Consider the following 21,359-nt stretch of genomic DNA (forward strand, 5'->3'; position numbering starts at 1 on the left):
CATGAACCAGGGGCCGTATTCATCAAGCATCTCAGAGTAGGAGTGCTGATCTAGGATCAGGTCCCTCCTGTCCATGTGGTCTTGTTCATTATAACTCTGAGACGCTTTATGAAATCGGGCCCAGAAAGACATTTCAATTAGTTAAATTGAACTGTTTTAATGTGGTCCTGTACTGCACCTGTCTGTGTTCTTTTCATGAGCAAAATGTGTGTTGTCATGTTGACTGCCCATAGAAATCACCCACTCATCAGAAAAGATTGATCAAGGTAACTGAACTCCAAGTAAAACAGTCTTATGACTAATGATGAAACATCCCAGTCTTCCTAACCAGCACAACCACATACATTTACTAGTGTCCGAAACAACCCGCCAACATCCCAACATTGAACCCATGAACAATACTTATCATGTGTGTGCGTGGGTGCACGTGTGTACGTCTGTGTGTGTGTGTGCATGTCTCTGTGTCTCTGCGTGTGCATCTTGTGTGTGTATTTGAATATATTTGCCTGTCTTTGACACTGTCTCCTATCCCCTGCAGTGCCCTGGACACAGCATGAGTTTGAGATAGCGCAGTGGGCTTTCAGAAAATGGCGGTACCATCAGTTCACCTCCCTCCGCGACCAGCTTTGGGGCAACGCAGTCTACCTGAAGGAGGCCAACGCCATCAGTGTCGAACTAAAGAAGAAGGTAACTATTGTCACATTGTACACTCAAATTCAGTTTAAAATCTAATTTTAAACTCTTAATTCTCAATATTTCTATATTATTCTATTATATTCGGAACAATATTTTATCAAATTTGGTCCGGTTCGCATACACCCCTAGTGTCAAAATAGCTGAGACAATGGCTGCATATCAATAGTTTTAAGTGGCTTCCTCTCCCGGTCTCCTCTATCTCCTCTGCATTTATGTGAAAACACAGGCTAGGTGAAAGTGGTAGATACGTACTGATCCGCTGAGCAGAATGTCAAAGGACACCATAGAAGTAGAATTACTGGAATGGGAATCCCAATTCAAGTCAATGTAATTATATTTATAGGATGTAGACATACAGTACCAGTCAAAAGTTTGGACACACCTACTCATTCAAGGGTTTTTCTTTATTTTAATATTTTCTACATTGTAGAATAATAGTGAAGACATTAAAACTATGAAATAACACATATGGAATCATGTAGTAACCAAAAAAGTGTTAAACAAATCAAAATATATTTTATAAGTAGCCACCCTTTGCCTTGATGACAGCTTTGCACACTCTTGGCATTCTCTCAACCAGCTTCATGAGGTAGTCACCTGAAATGCTTTCCCAAGTCTTGAAGGAGTTCCCACACATGCTGAGCACTTGTTGGCTGCTTTTCCTTCACTCTGCGGTCCAACTCATCCCAAACCATCTCAATTGTGTTGAGGTCGGGTGATTGTGGAGGCCAGGTCATCTGATGCAGCACTCCGTCACTCTCCTTCTTGGTCAAATAGCCCCTACACAGCCTGGAGGTGTGTTTTGGGTCATTGTCCTGTTGAAAAACAAATGATAGTCCCACAAAGCGCAAACCAGATGGGATGGCGTATCGCTGCAGAATGCTGTGGTAGCCATGCTGGTTAAGTGTGCCTTGAATTCTAAATAAATCACAGACAGTGTCACCAGAAAAGCACCATCACACCTCCTCCTCCATGCTTCACGGTGGGAACCACACATGCAAAGATCATCCGTTCACCTACTCTGCGTCTCACAAAGACACGGAGGTTTGAACCAAAAATCTCAAATTTGAACTCGTCAGACCAAAGGACAGATTTCCACCGGTCTAATGTCCATTGCTTGTGTTTCTTGGCCCAAGCAAGTCTCTTCTTATTATTGGTGTCCTTTAGTAGTGGTTTCTTTGCAGCAATTCGACCATTAAGGCCTGATTCAAGCAGTCTCCTCTCAACAGTTGATGCTGAGATGTGTCTGTTACTTGAACTCTGTGAAGCATTTATTTGGGCTGCAACCTGAGGTGCAGTTAATTGCCTATTTCTGAGGCTGGTAACTCTAATGAACTTATCCTCTGCAGCAGAGGTAACTCTGGATCTTCCTTTCCTGTGGCGGTCCTCATGTGAGCCAGTTTCATCGTAGCGCTTGATGGTTTTTGCGTCTGACCTTCACGTCTTCAAGTAATGATGGACTATCGTTTGTCTTTGCTTATTTGAGCTGTTCTTGCCATAATATGGACTTGGTCTTTTACCAAGTAGGGCTATCTTCTGTATACCAACCCTACCTTGTCACAACACAAATGATTGGCTCAAACGCGTTAAGAAGGAAATAAATTCCACAAATGAACTTTTAACAAAGCACACCTGTTAATTGAAATGCATTCCAGGTGACTACCTCATGAAGCTGGTTGAGAGAATGCCAAGAGTGTGCAAAGCTGTCAAGGCAAAGGATGGCTACTTTGAAGAATCTCAAATCTCAAATATATTTTGATTTTTTTAACACTTTTTTGGTTACTACATGATTCCATATGTGTTATTTCATACTTTTGATGTCTTCACTATTATTCTACAATGTAGAAAATAAAAAAATAAAGAAAAACCCTTGAATGAGTAGGTGTGTCCAGACTTTTGATTGGTACTGTACTTGTGACGATGTCACAGGGAAGGACACCACAATGTTGTTGAGTGTTTCAAATCAGCCGCGATGGACGCTCACGATTTATGAGCATCAATTGTAACAAGATATTAGGTGGATAGTGGGAGAAAATGCTGAACACAACCCTTTAAATTATGGATGTTGGAAGGTGATCTTTGAGATGAAGACGAATACATGGAATGTGTCCCAAATGGCACCCTATTCCTTTTATAGTGCACTAACAGAGCTCCCTGGTCAAAAGAAGAGCACAATAAAGGGAATAGGGTGCCATTTGGGACGCAACCTTGGAATCTCAGATAAATCAGAGAAGCCGGCGGTCACCGTACTGTTGCCGGTCTTTTATGGGATGCGTCCCAAATGGCTCCCTATAGATGATGAAACAGATGATGGACAGTAGGGACCTGTTGTGAACTATATAGGGAATAGGGTACCATTTGGGACACGCATGGTCTGCCTGACCCATCTAGAGGAGCTTGATTTCTATTCTGATTATAGACATGTCAGGTTGTTGGAACAGACTGATGGATGGTGGAGGGGAGTGGTCTGTCAGGTTTCCTACTGCTCTTTATTTATTACTAGCTTCTACTCTCCTATTATTTATACCCGTTGTTGTTCTTTGCTTGAACATATTATCTCAGGCAGGACTGAAAATGGTAGGACGGGTAGATTTATGATTTCTACCTACTCTCAACCTTGTCAAGTTCAATGGTTTTTTCTCCCTTCTCTGTGCTCCCTCCACCCCGCCTCCCTTTTTGACCTCTCCTCCCTTTTTGACCTCTCCCTCTCCATCTCCCCTGTCTCTCAGGTGCAGTTCCAGTTCGTATTGCTGACGGACACCTTGTACTCGCCGCTACCTCCGGAGCTTTCGCCCGCCGAGCTGGAGAAGGAGCGCGACTCACGCCCGTTCCCCCGCACTGTGGTGGCCGTGGAGATACAGGACCTGAAGAACGGTGCCACGCACTACTGGTCCCTGGAGAAGCTAAAGTAAGACCATGGGTCATGTTCATTAGGGCACACTAGCAAAACGTTTTGCAACACAAAATTAAAATTAGTTTCTTATTGGGCAATTCCAGGTAGTCCCTCCCTGTTTCAATCCGTTTTCTTCCATTTGGTACCTAATGAATAGAGACGACCCTGGTCTCCTAAGGTACAGTTGAAGTCGGAAGTTTACATACACCTTAGCCAAATACATTTAAACTCAGTTTTTCAGAATTCCTGACATTTAATCCTAGTAAAAACTCCCTGTCTTAGTTCAGTTAGGATCACCACTTTATTTTAAGAATGTGAAATGTCAGAATAATAGTAGAGAGAATGATTTATTTAAGCTTTTATTTCTTTCATCACATTCCCAGTGGGTCAGAAGTTTACATACACTCAATTAGTATTTGGTAGCATTGCCTTTAAATTGTTTAACTTGGGTCAAACGTTTCGGGTAGCCTTCCACAAGCTTCCCACAATAAGTTGGGTGAAGTTTGGTCCATTCCTCCTGACAGAGCTGGTGTAACTGAGTCAGGTTTGTAGGCCTCCTTGCTCGCACACGCTTTTTCAGTTCTGCCCACACATTTTCTATAGGATTGAGGTCAGGGCTTTGTGATGGCCACTCAAATACCTTGACTTTGTTGTCCTTAAGCCATTTTGCCACAACTTTGGAAGTATGCTTGGGGTCATTGTCCATTTGGAAGACCCATTTGCGACCAAGCTTTAACTTCCTGACTGATGTCTTGAGATGTTGCTTCAATATATCCACATAATTTTCCTTCCTCATGATGCCATCTATTTTGTGAAGTGCACCAGACCCTCCTGCATCAAAGCACCCCACAGCATGACGCTGCCACCCCCGTGTTTCACGGTTGGGATGGTGGTCTTTGGCTTGCAAGCTCTCCCCTTTTTCCTCCAAACATAACGATGGTCATTATGGCCGAACAGTTCTATTTTTGTTTCATCGGACCAGAGGACATTTCTCCAAAAAGTACGATCTTTGTCCCCATGTGCAGTTGCAAACCGTAGTCTGTCTTTTTTATGGTGGTTTTAGAGCAGTGGCTTCTTCCTTGCTGAGCGGCCTTTCAGGTTATGTCGATATAGGACTCGTTTTACTGTGGATATAGATACTTTTGTACCTGTTTCCTCCAGCATCTTCACAAGGTGCTTTGATGTTGTTCTGGGATTGATTTGCACTTTTCGCACCAAAGTACGTTCATCTCTAGGAGACAGAACGCGTCTCCTTCCTGAGCGGTATGACGGCTGCGTGGTCCCATGGTGTTTATACTTGCGTACTATTGTTTGTACAGATGAACGTGGTACCTTCAGGCGTTTGGAAATTGCTCCCAAGGATGAACCAGACTTGTGGAGGTCTACAATTATTTTTCTGAGGTCTTGGCTGATTTCTTTTGATTTTCCCATGATGTCAAGCAAAGAGGCACTGAGTTTGAAGGTAGGCCTTGAAATACATCCACAGGTACTCCTCCAATTGACTCAAATTATGTCAATTAGCCTATCAGAAGCTTCTAAAGCCATGTCATCATTTTCTGGAATTTTCCAATTTGTTTAAAGGCACAGTCAACTTAGTATATGTAAACTTCTGACCCACTGGAATTGTGATACAGTGAATTATAAGTGAAATAATCTGTCTGTAAACAATTGTTGGAAAAATTACTTGTGTCCAGTTTTTAACTGGAAATTGCCCATTTACTTTGGATGTTTAGATGATCAATTACACGGGTTTCAATTCACTTCCTGGATTGATTGATTTGGATTCATATGATATTGCCACAGCTTACCTGGATTTTCATGCCCACTTATGATATCAGTGATGCCATCCATCTTGGCATCCTTAAGTGAGGTGTATGATAAAGGGTCCAGGGCCTATATTCATAAAGCTCGCTGATCTAGGATCAAGTCACACCTGTCCATATACTATTCAATGTGATCTAAAAGGCTAAACTGATCCTAGATCAGCACTCCAGTTATATTGATGCTATATCTGATCAACTAAAGTGTATATGCATTGATTTTAACCTGACTCAATTGATCTCAAAACCCACAATAATAAATGTGAAAAACCCTGCAAACTCCTCATTGATTGATTTAATTCTTACTAATAACCCCATACATGTTTCTGTAGTGGTGTCTTTGCATATGATCTCCGCGATCATTGTCCCATAGTATGCATTAGAGTTACCAAACTGCAAAATATAAATCCCTATTTAAATAAGAAGATACATTTTACAAACTTTACTCGTCAGGAGTTTGTACCCAACTTGTTCCACACTTGTTCCACTATCTCCTGTATTCCAGACCCTGAGTTGTCTCTAAAACATTTATCCTCCATTTTTGATTGCAGAATCATTAACCCATATTTTTTACCTGACGATTATATCTGGTACTATCCCCAAGGTTTGGAAGGCAGCTCATATACTCCTCCTTCACAAAGGTGGTGACCCTTGTGACCTAAATAACTATTGCCCTATTACAAAACGTTCTTGCCTAGCTAAAATGTTAGAATCCTTGATTCATTCTCAGCTAAGGTCTTATCTTTTAAATGTATCAGTCAGATTTTAGACCAGGTCACAGCATCTCTGCTGGTTCACTGGTTATAAATGATGGAGTAAATTGAATGGAGTAAATTTTAAGGCAACATTGTGCTGCCCTTTTTCATTAACCTGTCAAAGGCCTTCGATACTGTGGATCACTCTACTAATTCAAAGGTAGTCCGCAATTGGCCTGAATCAGGCTGCGCGTAATTGGTTCAAAAAGTAGCTGACAGGCAGCACACAATAAAGCAGGACACAATAATAACTCTGATTTAAGCATATGTACTTTGGATCGTGCCCACATTGATCGTGTCCCGACCTACAAATATCTGGGTATCTGACTAGATGAAAAGCTGTCTTTTTAAAAAGCATATTGATGAGTTAGTTAATGCTGAGAATTAAAATGGGTTTCTTCTATAGTAGAAAGCAGATCATTCAGTTGACGTTCCTACCGGTCCTAGACTATAGCGACATTGTCTATATATGAATGCAGCTGCCACTTCATTAAAGCCGTTAGATGCAGTTTATCATAGCGCTCTATGTTTTATTACAGTTGACTAATTTAGTACACATGACTGCGTTCTCTACTAGAAGGTTGGCTGGCCCTCTTTGATGTCACGTAGGTCGATATTTATTGTGTAATTACAGGGCTCATTTGTAAAAGAGACCTTGGTCTCAACATGACTCCCTGTCAAAATAAAGGTGAAAAATAATAACAAACTGTTCACGCTACTGGGCTAAGCCGAACTGAGCCAAGCTTTACTGCGTTGGCCTGGTTACACATTAATCTACCATAGTTGCTGGTCTGGAACAGTGCTGGAAAGGAAAAGGTGGAAAGAAAATAATCCAAGTGGAACTCTGATGTGATTGCAGGCAGAGGCTGGACCAGATGAGAGAGATGTACGACCGCGCCGGGGAAATGGCTTCCTCCAATCAGGACGACAACGACGGGGCTCTGACAGGAAATGACCCGTTCTATGACCGCTTTCATTGGTTCAAATTGGTGGGGAGGTACGTACGATGCAACACTGGCTATAACAATTCCTTTGTTCCATTTTTTTTGTTAGACTTCTATTTGTTGATTCTGCTATCTTTGGTTGGGTGTTTTAGATGTAAAGGAGTTGCTTTATGGAGTTGAAAAGCAAAGCGGTTGGTTTTGTTTTGTGGACGGATACCCTCAGCTGTTTTGAGGAGCTTTCATGAATAGTTCATGAAATGGAGTCCATTTACACTTCCGTGATTCCATTATTCATTTTTATGTCCCAGTGCTGTTGGATTGATTCATTTTCTGTCCTTATAGCCACATGTTTTAATTATTTCATATCTTTCAATAAGCAAGATTCATCTATGTTTTATGTTGGTAGCTACATTCTGTGCCCTTATATATTTGTTTTCTTTGTACCCTTATAACATTTCACTTTTCAGTTGTTATTTTCATTTGGTGATTTTGTTTTTTCTCTTTAATTTCATTTTTATCAATGACATTTCATGTATATGTCCTTGTTTTGTTACTAACCACTATGTCTACGCCTTATGTTTTTGTACAAAAACAAATGTAACAATTATGTTTGTTCCTTGTGATGTAGTGTTTCAGTTAAATAAGACTAGTACTAGTCGTAAAGTTAACACTAGACTACTAACAAATGTTAGTAAGCTTTTGTTCTTATAATTCAAATGCTGGTTTTCGTATTAACTTAACTTGATCAATATGGACAATGTGTCAACAATATACATTTAACATTTTAGTAATTTAGCAGATGCTCTTATCCAGAGCGACTTACAGTAGTGACTGTATACATTTAACTTTTTCGTACTGGTCACACGTGGGAATCAAACCCACAACCCTGGCGTTGCTAGCAACGTGCTCTACCAACTGAGACCAGTGTATCCCTCTCCAACTGTGCACCATGACAGACTTTAACCTTCAAGTCAGTCTTTCACATTACAGTACAATCCACTCAAGCCAAACTATAACACTCTCCATTGTTACCTTCACTTGGCTGCTTGCCTCCCTGCATCCCATCACCCTCCCTCCCTGTCCTCCCCTTGTACCCTTAGCTCCCCCATCTTCCATGGCTGCGTCAACGAGCAGCGGCTGGCCGACCGCACGCCCTCACCCACCTTCTCCACGGCCGACTCAGACATCACAGAGCTGGCGGACGAGCGACAGAGCGAGATGTCGGACTACTTGGATGACGAGGCGTTCGTGGACGACACCAGCTCGGATGCTGGCACCGAGGAGGGCTCGGATATCTTCAGCGACGGCCAGGATCCCTTCTACGACCGCTCCCCCTGGTTCATACTGGTGGGAAGGTTGGTGACCGTCCATGATGATGATGCTGAACCGCCATGTTGGTCATTTTGTGACCGTGTCACATGTGACATCACACATGCTCTGGAAGAGGGGGAGGGGGAGAAGAGAGTGCTGGCTCATTTCACTCAGGGGCAAATACTAACTTAAACTTTAATTTAAATGTTCACTTAGTCCACATACAGTGAGCTCCAAAAGTATTGGGACAGTGCATTTGTTGTTGTTTTGACTCTGTACTCCAGCACTTTGGATTAGAAATGATACAATGACTTAGATGCACAAATATCATACTCCCCCAAAAGTGCTAACCTCCCCTGTTATTGTAATGGTGAGATGTTAGCATGTCTTGGGGGTATGATATTTGTGCATTTTGTAGTCACAAGCTTGATGTAGTCATTGCGTGCTATGAATATGGGACCAAATACTTAATTTTTTTTATACTTTAATACAAATATAAGTTAATTTGTCCCAATAATTTTGGTCCTCTAAAATGGGGGGATTATGTACAGAAAGTGCTGTAATTTCTAAAACAGTTCACCCAATATGGCTAAAAATACCCTCAAATTAAAGTTGACAGTCTGCACTCTAACCTCATTGTATCATTTCAAATCCAAAGTACTGGAGTACAGAACAAAAACAACAACAAATGTGTCACTGTCCCAATACTTTTGGAGCGCACTGTAAGTCGAATTTTCACTTAGTCATGCATTTAGGCCCCATAAGGTAGTTAGCGCTGTGAAGCGTAGCTTCGGTGGTACAAAAGGCGTCTTTTCTTATTTGGCTGCCATATACGATTCTAGTGCTGATGAAATAATTGAAACGTATTCCCACACATCAAAATTGTCTTGTGTGTTGAGTAGTGAACTTACACCTCAAACGGTTGGGTTTTGCTAATGTTAATCATGTCTCATTCATTGAATTGAGTGCTCTGAACTGAGTGTTTGTGAGGTTGAATGTGTAATCAAGAGAAGTTTTACAACATTTTCAGGCCATGGAGGTTTTAGTCTGACACAACCTATAAAACAAATAAACAAGTTATCATTTATTCATACTGTGAGTCTCAAACATCCACTCAGTGTCAATGATGCAAGGATATCTGAGACATGTCTCCCTGGTTGCGTCCCAAATGGCACCCTATTCCCTATAAAGTGCACTGCTGTCTTTATTGCTGATAAAAAAGTAGTGCAATGTGTAGGGAATAGGGTGCCATTTGGGACCCAGCCTTTTCTATGTATTGCATTCTGCAAGATGGTAGACTGAAAAGACTCATGATGTGTCACACTGCTATGGAGCTGTGTCTTATTTGTAAGGCCTCATTTAGAATCAAGGCAGGCAGGCAGAGTAGAATATTCTAGAATAGAATAGAGCCAGCACGTCATCCTCCAGGTGTGTTGCTTCAACTGTAGATATAGAATGTCATTCTATGACATTCTATTTCTATGGCTTAATACCTCCCTGCTCCAGGTGCCACCATTCCCCGCTCCCGGGTGAAGTTTCCACTATGTACAGATCTAGGATTAGCTTCCCCTCCCCCAATCCCTATTAGTGGAGAAAATGCTAAACTGACCCAGTATACAGTAGGGGCAACTTCACCCTACAACTCATCTGTTTTTGTGGTATCTGTAGTGGCTAATTCATTGTCTGTTTGTTTTGGTGATTATTATTTTTCATTTTCATTACCTTATTTTATTATTTTAATTTTGTTTTTATTTTAATTGTATTTTTCTTTGCTTTTTTTTTTCCGTCAATGTCCATAGTCATATTTATTAACTGTGTGTGTGTGTGATAAAATGGCAATGATATCAATTACCCATATAATAACAATGATGACATTTATAATTGTAGTAGTGGAGGTGATACTGATTTGATTGATTTGAAATTCATATTAATGATATCAAGTAAATAACCTTAGTGGTAAGAAATACTACACGTATTTATAGTACATCTGAATAAACTCAAAGTCTGTATTTGAGATGTCAGAGCCACCGCATCTAGTCTCAGGCAGCATCCCAAATGGCACCCTGTTCCCTACATAGTGCACTACTTTTGACAAGGGCCCATAGGGCTCTGGTCAAAATTAGTGCGTGAGGTAGGGAACAGGGTGCCATTTGGAATGCAGACTCGGAGTCAGGCGGCAGATCGATGCAGGCCCAGCCAGTATGTCCTGTTAACAGCTCTACCTGCGTCATCATGACTTCAGATATTTGAGCTACATTTCTCCTCTCCTTTGCCTCAGCCTTGAGTTCTCCTGCACAGGGAGGGGGAGAGCGGGATTGGAGAGTTAGGGCATCGGGGGCGCTGCAAATCAACCCCCACAACGCAATAACACGTCAATGTGTGACTAAAGCCCATCGACATAACAAGCGAGTCAGCTATGGCTACTGCATTTCAATTGATCTTCATTTAGCTAGTATTGCTGTTTTACCATCCAACAACATGGCTGAAAGAGATTGGTTTCATTTTTGCTGCAATATCAGTTGTCTATTTTGATTTCAGCAGTTTGTCTATTTTGTGTGTTTGTCTATTCTGAAATATCTATTTTAATTTGTGATAAAATGCATTTCTCAGTTTAACATAACAGCAAGGTTGCATCCCAAATGGCACCCTATTCCCTATATAATGCCCTACTTTTGACAATGGCCCATAGGGCTCTGGTCACAAGTAGTGCACTATGTAGGAAATATGGTGCCATTTGGGACACGGCCTCAATCACTTCAATGATCGTCTGATGAATTTAACTAAAATTGTTCCTCGCCCTTGCACGAATGTCAATTGAGTCATTGCTATCAGTCATAGTGATTGGTTAGTGGCTCATTTAGATCTCCTGTGGTTATCATATTACACCCCTTCCATGTGACTAGGATGTCTTGTCACGACACAGATGGCCCAAGCTTAACTTGTTTAGGGCCTGCTGTACTGTCATTGAGTTGTGGTCAAATTCATTTAAATATCTATTAATTCACTAAGGGTTAAATCCTAACTTCTGCTTCAGTAAAATGTTCAGTTAGTTAGTTGACTTCAGTGGATGTTAGGAATGCCCCTAAAAGGTACTTGAAGAGCTACCTACAGTGAGGGAAAAAAATATTTGATCCCCTGCTGATTTTGTACGTTTGCCCACTGACAAAGACATTATCAGTCTATAATTTTAATGGTAGGTTTATTTGAACAGAGAGAGACAGAATAACAACAAATAAATCCAGAAAAACGCATGTCAACATTTTTATAAATTGATTTGCATTTTAATGAGGGAAATAAGTATTTGACCCCTCTGCAAAACATTACTTAGTACTTGGTGGCAAAACCCTTGTTGGCAATCACAGAGGTCAGACGTTTCTTGTAGTTGGCCACCAGGTTTGCACACATCTCAGGAGGGATTTTGTTCCACTCCTCTTTGCAGATCTTCTCCAAGTCATTAAGGTTTCGAGGCTGACGTTTGGCAACTCAAACCTTCAGCTCCCTCCACAGATTGTCTATGGGATTAAGGTCTGGAGACTGGCTAGGCCACTCCAGGACCTTAATGTGCTTCTTCTTGAGCCACTCCTTTGTTGCCTTGGCCGTGTGTTTTGGGTCATTGTCATGCTGGAATACCCATCCACGACCCATTTTCAATGCCCTGGCTGAGGGAAGGAGGTTCTCACCCAAGATTTGACGGTACATGGTGCCGTCCATCGTCCCTTTGATGCGGTGAAGTTGTCCTGTCCCCTTAGCAGAAAAACACCCCCAAAGCATAATGTTTCCACCTCCATGTTTGACGGTGGTGATGGGGTTCTTGGGGTCATAGGCAGCATTCCTCCTCCTCCAAACACGGCGAGTTGAGTTGATGCCAAAGAGATCAATTTTGGTCTCATCTGACCACAACACTTTCACCCAGTTCTCCTCTGAATCATTCAGATGTTCATTGGCAAACTTCAGACGGGCCTGTATATGTGCTTTCTTGAACAGGGGGACCTTGCGGGCGCTGCAGGATTTCAGTCCTTCACGGCGTAGTGTGTTACCAATTGTTTTCTTGGTGACTATGGTACCAGCTGCCTTGAGATCATTGACAAAATCCTCCCGTGTAGTTCTGGGCTGATTCCTCACCGTTCTCATGATCATTGCAACTCCACGAGGTGAGATCTTGCATGGAGCCCCAGGCCGAGGGAGATTGACAGTTCTTTTGTGTTTCTTCCATTTGCGAATAATCGCACCAACTGTTGTCACCTTCTCACCAAGCTGCTTGGCGATGGTCTTGTAGCCCATTCCAGCCTTGTGTAGGTCTACAATCTTGTCCCTGACATCCTTGGAGAGCTCTTTGGTCTTGGCCATGGTGGAGAGTTTGGAATCTGATTGATTGATTGCTTCTGTGGACAGGTGTCTTTTATACAGGTAACAAGCTGAGATTAGGAGCACTCCCTTTAAGAGTGTGCTCCTAATCTCAGCTCGTTACCTGTATAAAAGACACCTGGGAGCCAGAAATCTTTCTGATTGAGAGGGGGTCAAATACTTATTTCCCTCATTAAAATGCAAATCAATTTATACAATTTTTGACATACGTTTGTTTTATGGATTTTGTTGTTGTTATTCTGTCTCTCACTGTTCAAATAAAGCTACCATTAAAATTATAGACTGATCATTTCTTTGTCAGTGGGCAAACGTACAAAATCAGCAGGGGATCAAATACTTTTTTCCCTCACTGTACATAAGGACTCCATAACATTGGCTATTTATAACCCAATAGATACAGATATGTTATGTGCTATGAACGTGTTATGAACCCTTTAACTAAATGTTACCGCCTTCAAGTTAAGAAAGTAATAAAATGTCAATTTCTTTATTGACTTAAATATAAATTAATTTGACCCAAGCCTTGTGAGACAAAAGCAGACCACAATAGGGGCTTGTAGGGTCAGATCTTCACCTCTCTCCCCCCTCCTTCCCCCATAGAGCCTTTGTATACCTGAGCAACCTGCTCTACCCCGTGCCCCTGGTCCATCGTGTCGCCATAGTGACAGAGAAGGGTGACGTGCGCGGTTTCCTGCGTGTCGGTGTCCAAGCCATCGCTGGTGAGTACTGTTCTATCTACACACACCCTTTTTGACAAGACTCCTCAGACCTGGGCCTGTATTCACACAGCGTCTCAGAGCAGGAGTGCTGATCTAGGATCTCCTGTACATATAATCATTATCTAAATGGCTAACTTATCCTAGATCAGCACTCTTACTCTGAGACACTTTGTGAATTAAATTGGTATGTTATATAATGTCACATAATTGTCCAGTCCTGCTCCTTGAGTATGTATCCAGGTAAAATGTAACAGAATGTGTGTATAGAACGCGACAAGGCACCCTAATCCCAGACAGCATTCACTAAAACCACAACAAAACAATTGTATATAAGAAAATACCAGGTCTAACTCTACAATGAATCAGATGACTGGAATAAATGTTCAAAGGCCTCAGAGAGATTTCTAGCGACTGAGTGAGAGAATTCCCAGAGTTGACTGCTTTGTGCTCTTTGAAGAGATGAGTCTGCTCTTGTCAACACACCACGTTAATAACTGGGGCTGACGAACACGATGACAATGACTTGTATAATGTGTCTTTGTAGCTGACGAGGAGGCCCCAGACTACGGGTCAGGAGTGAGACAGTCGGGAACTGCCAAGATATCCTTTGACGATGAGTACTTCAAAAAGGTAAGGCCACGTCAGACGAGCTCATTTAAAAAACTGTTATGGCCGGTTTCCCCGAACACATATTGAGCCTAGTCCTGGACTCAAAAGCATGTTCAATGGGGATTCTCCATTCAAAGTGCTTTTTAGTCCAGGACTAGGCTTAATCTTGTCTACTTGCAATATTCCATACACCTCCCAATACATGTGTCTTTTGATCAGAAACATTTTCCCAGTGTTTTTTAAAAACTGTTTCACTACCAAAGCAGCTATATGCTAATATCTCTCTCTCTCCCTCTCGCTCTGTCTTTCTCTCACACTCTCCCTCTCTCTCTCTCTCTCTCTCCCTCCCTCCCATCAGAATGACTTTCCTTCCACGGTCATGACATGCTCTGGCCTCTCTCTGGAGGAGCTGCGCTTCGTGGAGGGCCAGGGTCAGAGTTCAGAGATCATCACCCCCTCCGAGGAGCAGAACAGAATCAATGACATGGGTAAGGAAGGAGAGACCAGCGCAGCTCCAAGACCCTCACCTCTCCTCTCGTAAATATTAGGCCTACATCTCGCTGGCCAATGGCGTGAATAGAGTGGGAATTAATAGTGGCAGACAGTGTTGTCCATAGATTATTTTCTAGGTGGGGCTTTGCAAAGGCACCCAAATTAACAACCAGGGCCTCTTAAACCAACATTTTCAACCGAATGTTTGTAGGCGGGGGAGGGGTGGATGGCGTCCCGCCTCTACAATGATAGGGAAACACTGGTGGCAGATGTTCTTATTGAAGGTGGAGGATGAATTTAAATAGTTTGATACAAGTGTTGGAAATGGCCTTCAGTCATACAAATCTAATTGATTTCAATTACTAAATGTCATTGGCTTATGTGAAACTGAGTCTAAAGTGACATCTGGTTGGTGCAGTCATATTTAGTTTCCCTGCGAAGCAATTTACAATAGTCCACATAAGCCATTTGATAGAAAAACATGATAAACTTTGACCATAAACCTTCCTGTCATTGTACACTTTATTGAGCTTTTGAACTGTAGATAAAGCGGGAAGGAGGAGAGGGGGAGAGAAAAAGATGGAGGGAAGTAGAGAGAGTAGGTGTAGCAGTTAAAGCCGCTGTCTCTGGCACATGTATGGTCGCCCTGCCTGCGTTGGATAGAATCCCGGCCCTGTCAGCCTTCTCACCTCTGCATCTCCCTTCCCCTTATACCTGTCTCTATCAATAAAACAATAAAGTCCTAAAAAATATTGAGGATAACACAAAACATTTTACATTTTGTTTGTCTTGGTATGCATCTGTATATGTCCACTGCATGTTCTAACCCTCTGCTGTGGGTGTTTTGTGACAGACCTGAAGCTGGATCAAGGGAACTTGGTTGACCCTAAGCTCAGTCGCGGCGAAGGGCTGGCCGGCCAACTGGAGGTGGGCAGTATCTTTACCTTCCGTGTGACTGTGCTCCAAGCCAGCGGCATTCTCCCGGAGTATGCTGACATCTTCTGCCAGTTCAAGTGAGTCCGTCGGCTGTCATCAGATCACACAGGCCTTGGAGCACACGTGCACCGCTGCCATACTGATCTAGGATCAGGGCTGTTGTGAAGTTGTCAAAGCATGCGTATACAGTCGTATGAAAAAGTTTGGGCACCCCTCTGAGGCTGCATAATAATAATCGTCACAGAAAATGATCACAGTGGCATGCCATTCATTTTCTAATAAAAGCTGGGGTATTGTCCAGACAAAGATTTTTAGTGTAGCAATATTAAGTTGTATGAAATTAAATCAGATGTGAAAAATAGGCTATGCAAAAATGTGGGCACCCTTGTCATTCTGTTGATTTGAATACCTGTAACTACTTAGCACTGATTAATTGGAACACACAATTGGTTTGGTGAGCTCATTAAGCCTTGAACTTCATAGACAAGTGCATCCAATCATGAGAAAAGGTATTTAAGGTGGCCAATTGCAAGTTGTTGTTCTCTTTGACTCTCCTCTGAAGAGTGGCAACATGGGGGCCTCAAAACAACTCTCAAATGACCTGAAAACAAAGATTGTTCAACATTATGGTTTAGGGGAAGGCTACAAAAAGCTATCGCAGAGATATAAGCTGTCAGTGTCCACTGTGAGGAACATAGTGAGGAAATGGAAGACCACAGGCACAGTTCTTGTTAATGCCAGAAGTGGCAGGCCAAGTAAAATATCGGAGAGGCAAAGGCGAAGGATGGTGAGAACGGTCAAAAACAGCCCACAGACCACCTCCAAAGACCTACAACATCATCTTGCTGCAGATGGTGTCACTGTGCATCGTTCAACAATTCAGCGCACTTTGCACAAGGAGAAGCTGTACTGGAGAGTGATGCGGAAGAAGCCTTTTCTGCACACACGCCACAAACAGAGTCGCTTGAGGTATGCAAACGCACATTTGGACAAGCCGGCTTCATTTTGGAATAAGGTGCTGTGGACTGATGAAACAAAGATTGAGTTATTTGGTCATAACAAGGGGCGTTATGCATGGCAGCAAAAGAACACAGCGTTCCAAGAAAAACACTTGCTACCCACAGTAACATTTGGTGGGGGCTCCATCATGCTGTGTGGCCAGTGCCGGTACTGGGAATATTGTTAAAGTTGAGGGTCGCATGGATTCCAATATCAGCAGATTCTTGGGAATAATGTTGAAGAATCAGTCACAAAGTTGAAGTTACGCCGGGGATGAATATTTCAACAAGACAACGACCCAGAACACTGCTCAAAATCTACCCGGGCATTTATGCAGAGGAACAAGTACAATGTTCTGGAATGGCCATCCCAGTCCCCAGACCTGAATATCATTGAGAATCTGTGGGATGATTTGAAGCGGGCTGTCCATGCTCGGCAACCATCAAACCTAACTGAAGTGGAGATGTTTTGTAAGGAGGAATGGTCCAAAATACCTTCATCCAGAATCCAGACACTCATTAGAGGCTATAGGAAGCGTCTAGAGGCCGTTATTTTAGCAAAAGTAGGCTCTACTAAATATTGATGTGATTTTTCTGTTGGGGTGCCCAAATTTATGCACCTGTCTAATTTCGTTTTGATGCATATTGCAAATGTTCTGTTAATCCAATAAACCTCATTTCACTACTGAAATATTACTGTGTCCATCAGTTATTTGATAGATCAAAATGAAATTGCTGATCCAAACACCCAATTATTTATAAATGGAAATCATGGAAATTGTCAGGGGTGGCCAAACTTTTTCATACGACTGTATATACTGTATATGGAACAGAAGTACTGATAACACTTTACTTAAGGCTGACCGGTATAATGGTTTATTACTTGTTATAAGCATGTATGATCCTGTATGATGTCTTATTAAAAGGCTTTTATAATATGTTATAATGATTATATATGTTAATATATACCAAATTCAAAATGGCTGTTATTTAGTCAGGATCATTATCATACCTGTCGGCTTTAATTTGTATAAACCTTTTAGTAACACTTTAATTAAATGTACAGTATTATTATTAGTAGTAGTAATAATCAAGCGTCATCTGTTGGATCCTCAGTTTCCTCCATCGTCACGACGAAGCCTTCTCCACAGAGCCTCTGAAAAACACTGGGAAAGGCACTCCTCTGGGCTTCTATCACGTCCAGAATGTGAGTACACACACGCATACACAACACGCACGCTCACGCACACACCACACAAACATCTCACACACACAAAGGTATAGAAATATGACCCAAAGCTGATTCATTTTCCCACACCCTCCTGTTGTGTAGATTTCAGTGGAGGTGACTGAGTCGTTCATTGAGTACATCAAGACCAAGCCCATCGTGTTTGAGGTGTTTGGTCACTACCAGCAGCACCCTCTGCACCTGCATGGTCAGGACCTGATAAGGTAGGTTGAATGGTCACGTGCCCACATACAGTATACTCCAGGGTGAAGTTTTCCCTAGATACAGATCTAGGATCAGCTTCCCCTCCCCCAATCCTATAGGGGAAAATGCTAAACTGATCCAAGATCAGCATCTAGGAGCTACTTCATGCTACACCCCCACATACCTTTATTAATGATTAATTGGTAATGATGGGTAGTCTAGTAGTAAAGTACGGCCCACACTCTCAACTGTCAATTGGTTAACAAGGTATTTTGCTACTGTAGTACTACATAATTTTTTTCCAGACCAGCACACCATGAATTAATTCGAATTCAAAAGGCTTTGTCTATCAAATTAACATTAGCCAAAAAACATCACATTAAAACCTCTAGTAATGACATCAAACAAAAACATCCAAAAAGCAATTCAATTCAAAATACTAAATGTGTAGTGTTGTTTTTGTTTTTGTTTTTTTGTTTGTAGTCCTCCTCAGACTGCCAGGAAGTACTACCCTATTCCAATGCCCCTGTCTAAGCCAGGTAAGGATTCTACAGGTACCACATCGACAGTATCGATAGAAATGTGTGAACAGCATTGCAGCAAATCATGCCATCCCTTTATCCATTTTTTTTTTTTAATTGCCATCACACTGTATATCCAGTCACAACTGCATGTCTCATATTTCCCCCTCTTTCTTTCTTTCCTTTTTTTTTTCCTTTTTGTTTTATGACCCGTTTCCTTGTCACTACTCGCCCACACCCTCCATTTGTCCTTCCCATCCAACTCAATCCATATCCATCTCTAATTTCGCTCTCACAAACTCTCTCTTCCACTCACCCACATTTTTCTTACTCCCTCTCTCTTCCATTCACTCCCACCCCTACGCCCTATGACCAACCCTTCACCCTGTCTCAGACCACGCCCGTAAAATAGAGTTGATTCGCTACCTGATGACTGGCTCCGTGCCCGGCCAGGTGCTGGACACACTGTCCGAGCATGCCAATGCCCTGGCATCCACGGCAGTGGCCAGCCTGGAGGACGGGGCAGACCAGCTCTCTCACTTCCCCTTCCTTCCCATGCCCACCAGCCCCGTGCTGACTGTGCCCAGGCACCATGGTTGGTACAGCGGGCATTAGAACCGTGAGAGTAGTAGCTGGTAGTAGCAGCCGTATGCGCTGTACTAAGCCTGGTCCCAGATCTGTTTGTGCTGCATCGACAACGACCATAGAAGAGTTGACTATATACACACAAACAGATGTGGAATCAGGCTACTTTACTGTAGCCCTGTGCTGTGCTTTTGTCGTGCTTTGTCTACTGGCTGTAGTTGGCATAGGCCAGTGTGGTTCAGTGATCTGGTGCATCCTAGTTTTGTTTAGCCCAATTCTAGTCCTAGTCCCCTCCATTGTCTCTCACAGACCAACCAGCCACATACCTTTTACTTTTAAGGCTGGGAATTACCAGGGACCTCACGATACGATATCACCATACTTAGGTGCCGATACGATATGTATTGGGATTCTCATGATTCTATATGTATTGCGATTCGATACTGCGATTTTATTGCAATTTGATGTTCCAAACATATTGCTCACTATATGTCTGCTGCAGAGAGATGAGACAGCATGAGAATACAGGCCTAAAGCCATTTGGGCTGTAGTTCCATTACCTAAACACACACAAACAGAAAAACAAATGTTTCCTTTGAACAATCTCTGACATTGTTGAGTGAATAGTTGAATAGCAAATCTCTATCTGCTGTAGAGGAATTATGCTGTTAAAAGCAGAGGTAATCCTGATGTGGCAGGTTGATAACTCAGCAGGATACAGCTTCTAATGTGTAATCTGTGATTTTGCCTCCCAACGGCCCCTAGTGTAGAGCTTGTATAGAATTGAGAGTATTGTAATTGCCTTTGAACATGCAGTGTTGTTGTAGTGTCACTCCCTGATAGTATTTAAATGGAGATTGCAGTGTTCCCGGCTTAATTCAATTGTAATGGATTTAGAATTGGACAGTTGTTTTGTACCTTGCGAAATAAGCCCTTTGAGTACAGTAAGGAGTATTGATTAGTGAATGTTTACAGGCTAATAATAACACATTATTGTGTTACAGTAGCTACCGCATGTAATCATCACTATCCGTTTAACCATTGTTTATGTATGCCACATCTCCAAGAAAAAAGTGTGTAATAGTACTGTACATGATCATCCTCCCTTTTCATATTTATTTTTCCAAGAAATGCAGTGTTCATGTTTCTCTCTCGAGTTTATTTCAGCAGCCCCCTCTGTTACCACATGCTGTTGAGATTGTCTAATGGGTTTGTGTGCGTGTGTCTCACGCTCGCTCTCTCTCTCTCTGTCGCTCTCTGTCGCTGTCTCCGTGTGTGTTTCCCCCCCAGTTCCAGCGACCAAGCTCAACACCATCAGCAAGTCCAACCTGGGCCAGTGTGTGAGCAAGTACGACCTGCTGGTGTGGTTCGAGATCAGCGAGCTGGAGCCCACCGGAGAGTGAGTGTCCAAGTCTGCACGCACTCATGGTCGCATGCACACATGCGCACACAAACACAGGGGTTTGGCTATTCCAGACTTATGTTTGTCCTGGCTTCTTCCCGTAGGTACATACCAGCTGTGGTGGATCACAGTGGAGGACTGCCCTGCCATGGAACCTACCTACTGCATCAGGTACAGTACAGTGACCCCTCAGGGCCCATATTCATAAAGTGTCTCAGCGTAGAAGTGCTGATCTAGTATCAGTTTTGCCTTTTTGATCATAATGAATAATATTACATGGACAGGGGGACTTGATCCTAGATCAGTACTCCTACTCTGAGATGCTTTATGGATATGGGTCCTGGACAACACCCTTATTAACTCATACTGCGATGTCTCAAGTCACTCTGGACATATTAGCACTTTGCCTATGTATCTCCAATCTATTTGATCTTCTCCTAAACTGACAAACTGAGAGCTGTACATGAATTGTACATGTATGGTACATAATTCTACATGTATGCTATTTTGTACATTTCAACTGCTCAAATGCTTCATAAAAGTACTGTACATTTGATATTGTACCATTGTGATTATAGTAGTGATTTGACTGTTGATGATGCTATCGATGTTGATATTGACTATTGACCCGTTCACGGTCATTGTGTCTGGCCTACTGTGATACTGACTGATACGGTTTGCTTGTGCTGCAGGGGATCCAGCGCCGGATCACCGTCACTCTCATCCACGAGAAGGGCAGCGAGCTCCACTGGAAGGACGTGCGTGAGCTGGTTGTTGGTGAGTGCTTCAAAATAAAGGCAATACACTATCCAACTGAATGAATGAATTGTATTTGACAAATGTAAAATACATGTGGAGTTGCCTCAGCTATGTGAGTACCA

At 42.4% G+C, this 21,359-nt stretch overlaps 1 protein-coding gene across 10 annotated transcripts in view; it reads left to right on the forward strand.

The window, feature by feature from the left end:
- The window catches only part of kif1b (kinesin family member 1B), a 100,080-nt gene that overhangs the window by 64,249 nt on the left and 14,472 nt on the right, over positions 1-21,359 (forward strand). For 4 of the 10 annotated variants that reach the window (XM_045207121.1, XM_045207123.1, XM_045207122.1 and 1 more), the window contains 15 exons: positions 234-266; positions 539-687; positions 3,426-3,604; positions 7,024-7,161; positions 8,209-8,463; positions 13,385-13,503; positions 14,048-14,133; positions 14,471-14,600; positions 15,458-15,617; positions 17,655-17,745; positions 17,872-17,990; positions 18,454-18,509; positions 20,367-20,475; positions 20,583-20,649; positions 21,171-21,255. In XM_045207121.1, the coding sequence (XP_045063056.1) occupies positions 234-266; positions 539-687; positions 3,426-3,604; positions 7,024-7,161; positions 8,209-8,463; positions 13,385-13,503; positions 14,048-14,133; positions 14,471-14,600; positions 15,458-15,617; positions 17,655-17,745; positions 17,872-17,990; positions 18,454-18,509; positions 20,367-20,475; positions 20,583-20,649; positions 21,171-21,255 (1,776 nt within the window). The remainder of the gene's footprint in view (positions 1-233; positions 267-538; positions 688-3,425; positions 3,605-7,023; positions 7,162-8,208; positions 8,464-13,384; positions 13,504-14,047; positions 14,134-14,470; positions 14,601-15,457; positions 15,618-17,654; positions 17,746-17,871; positions 17,991-18,453; positions 18,510-20,366; positions 20,476-20,582; positions 20,650-21,170; positions 21,256-21,359) is intronic. The other 6 variants (XM_041846329.2, XM_045207124.1, XM_045207126.1 and 3 more) reach the window with 3 other exon arrangements.

This window comes from Coregonus clupeaformis, chromosome 24 (genome assembly GCF_020615455.1).
Source record: "Coregonus clupeaformis isolate EN_2021a chromosome 24, ASM2061545v1, whole genome shotgun sequence".
Lineage (NCBI taxonomy): Eukaryota > Metazoa > Chordata > Actinopteri > Salmoniformes > Salmonidae > Coregonus > Coregonus clupeaformis.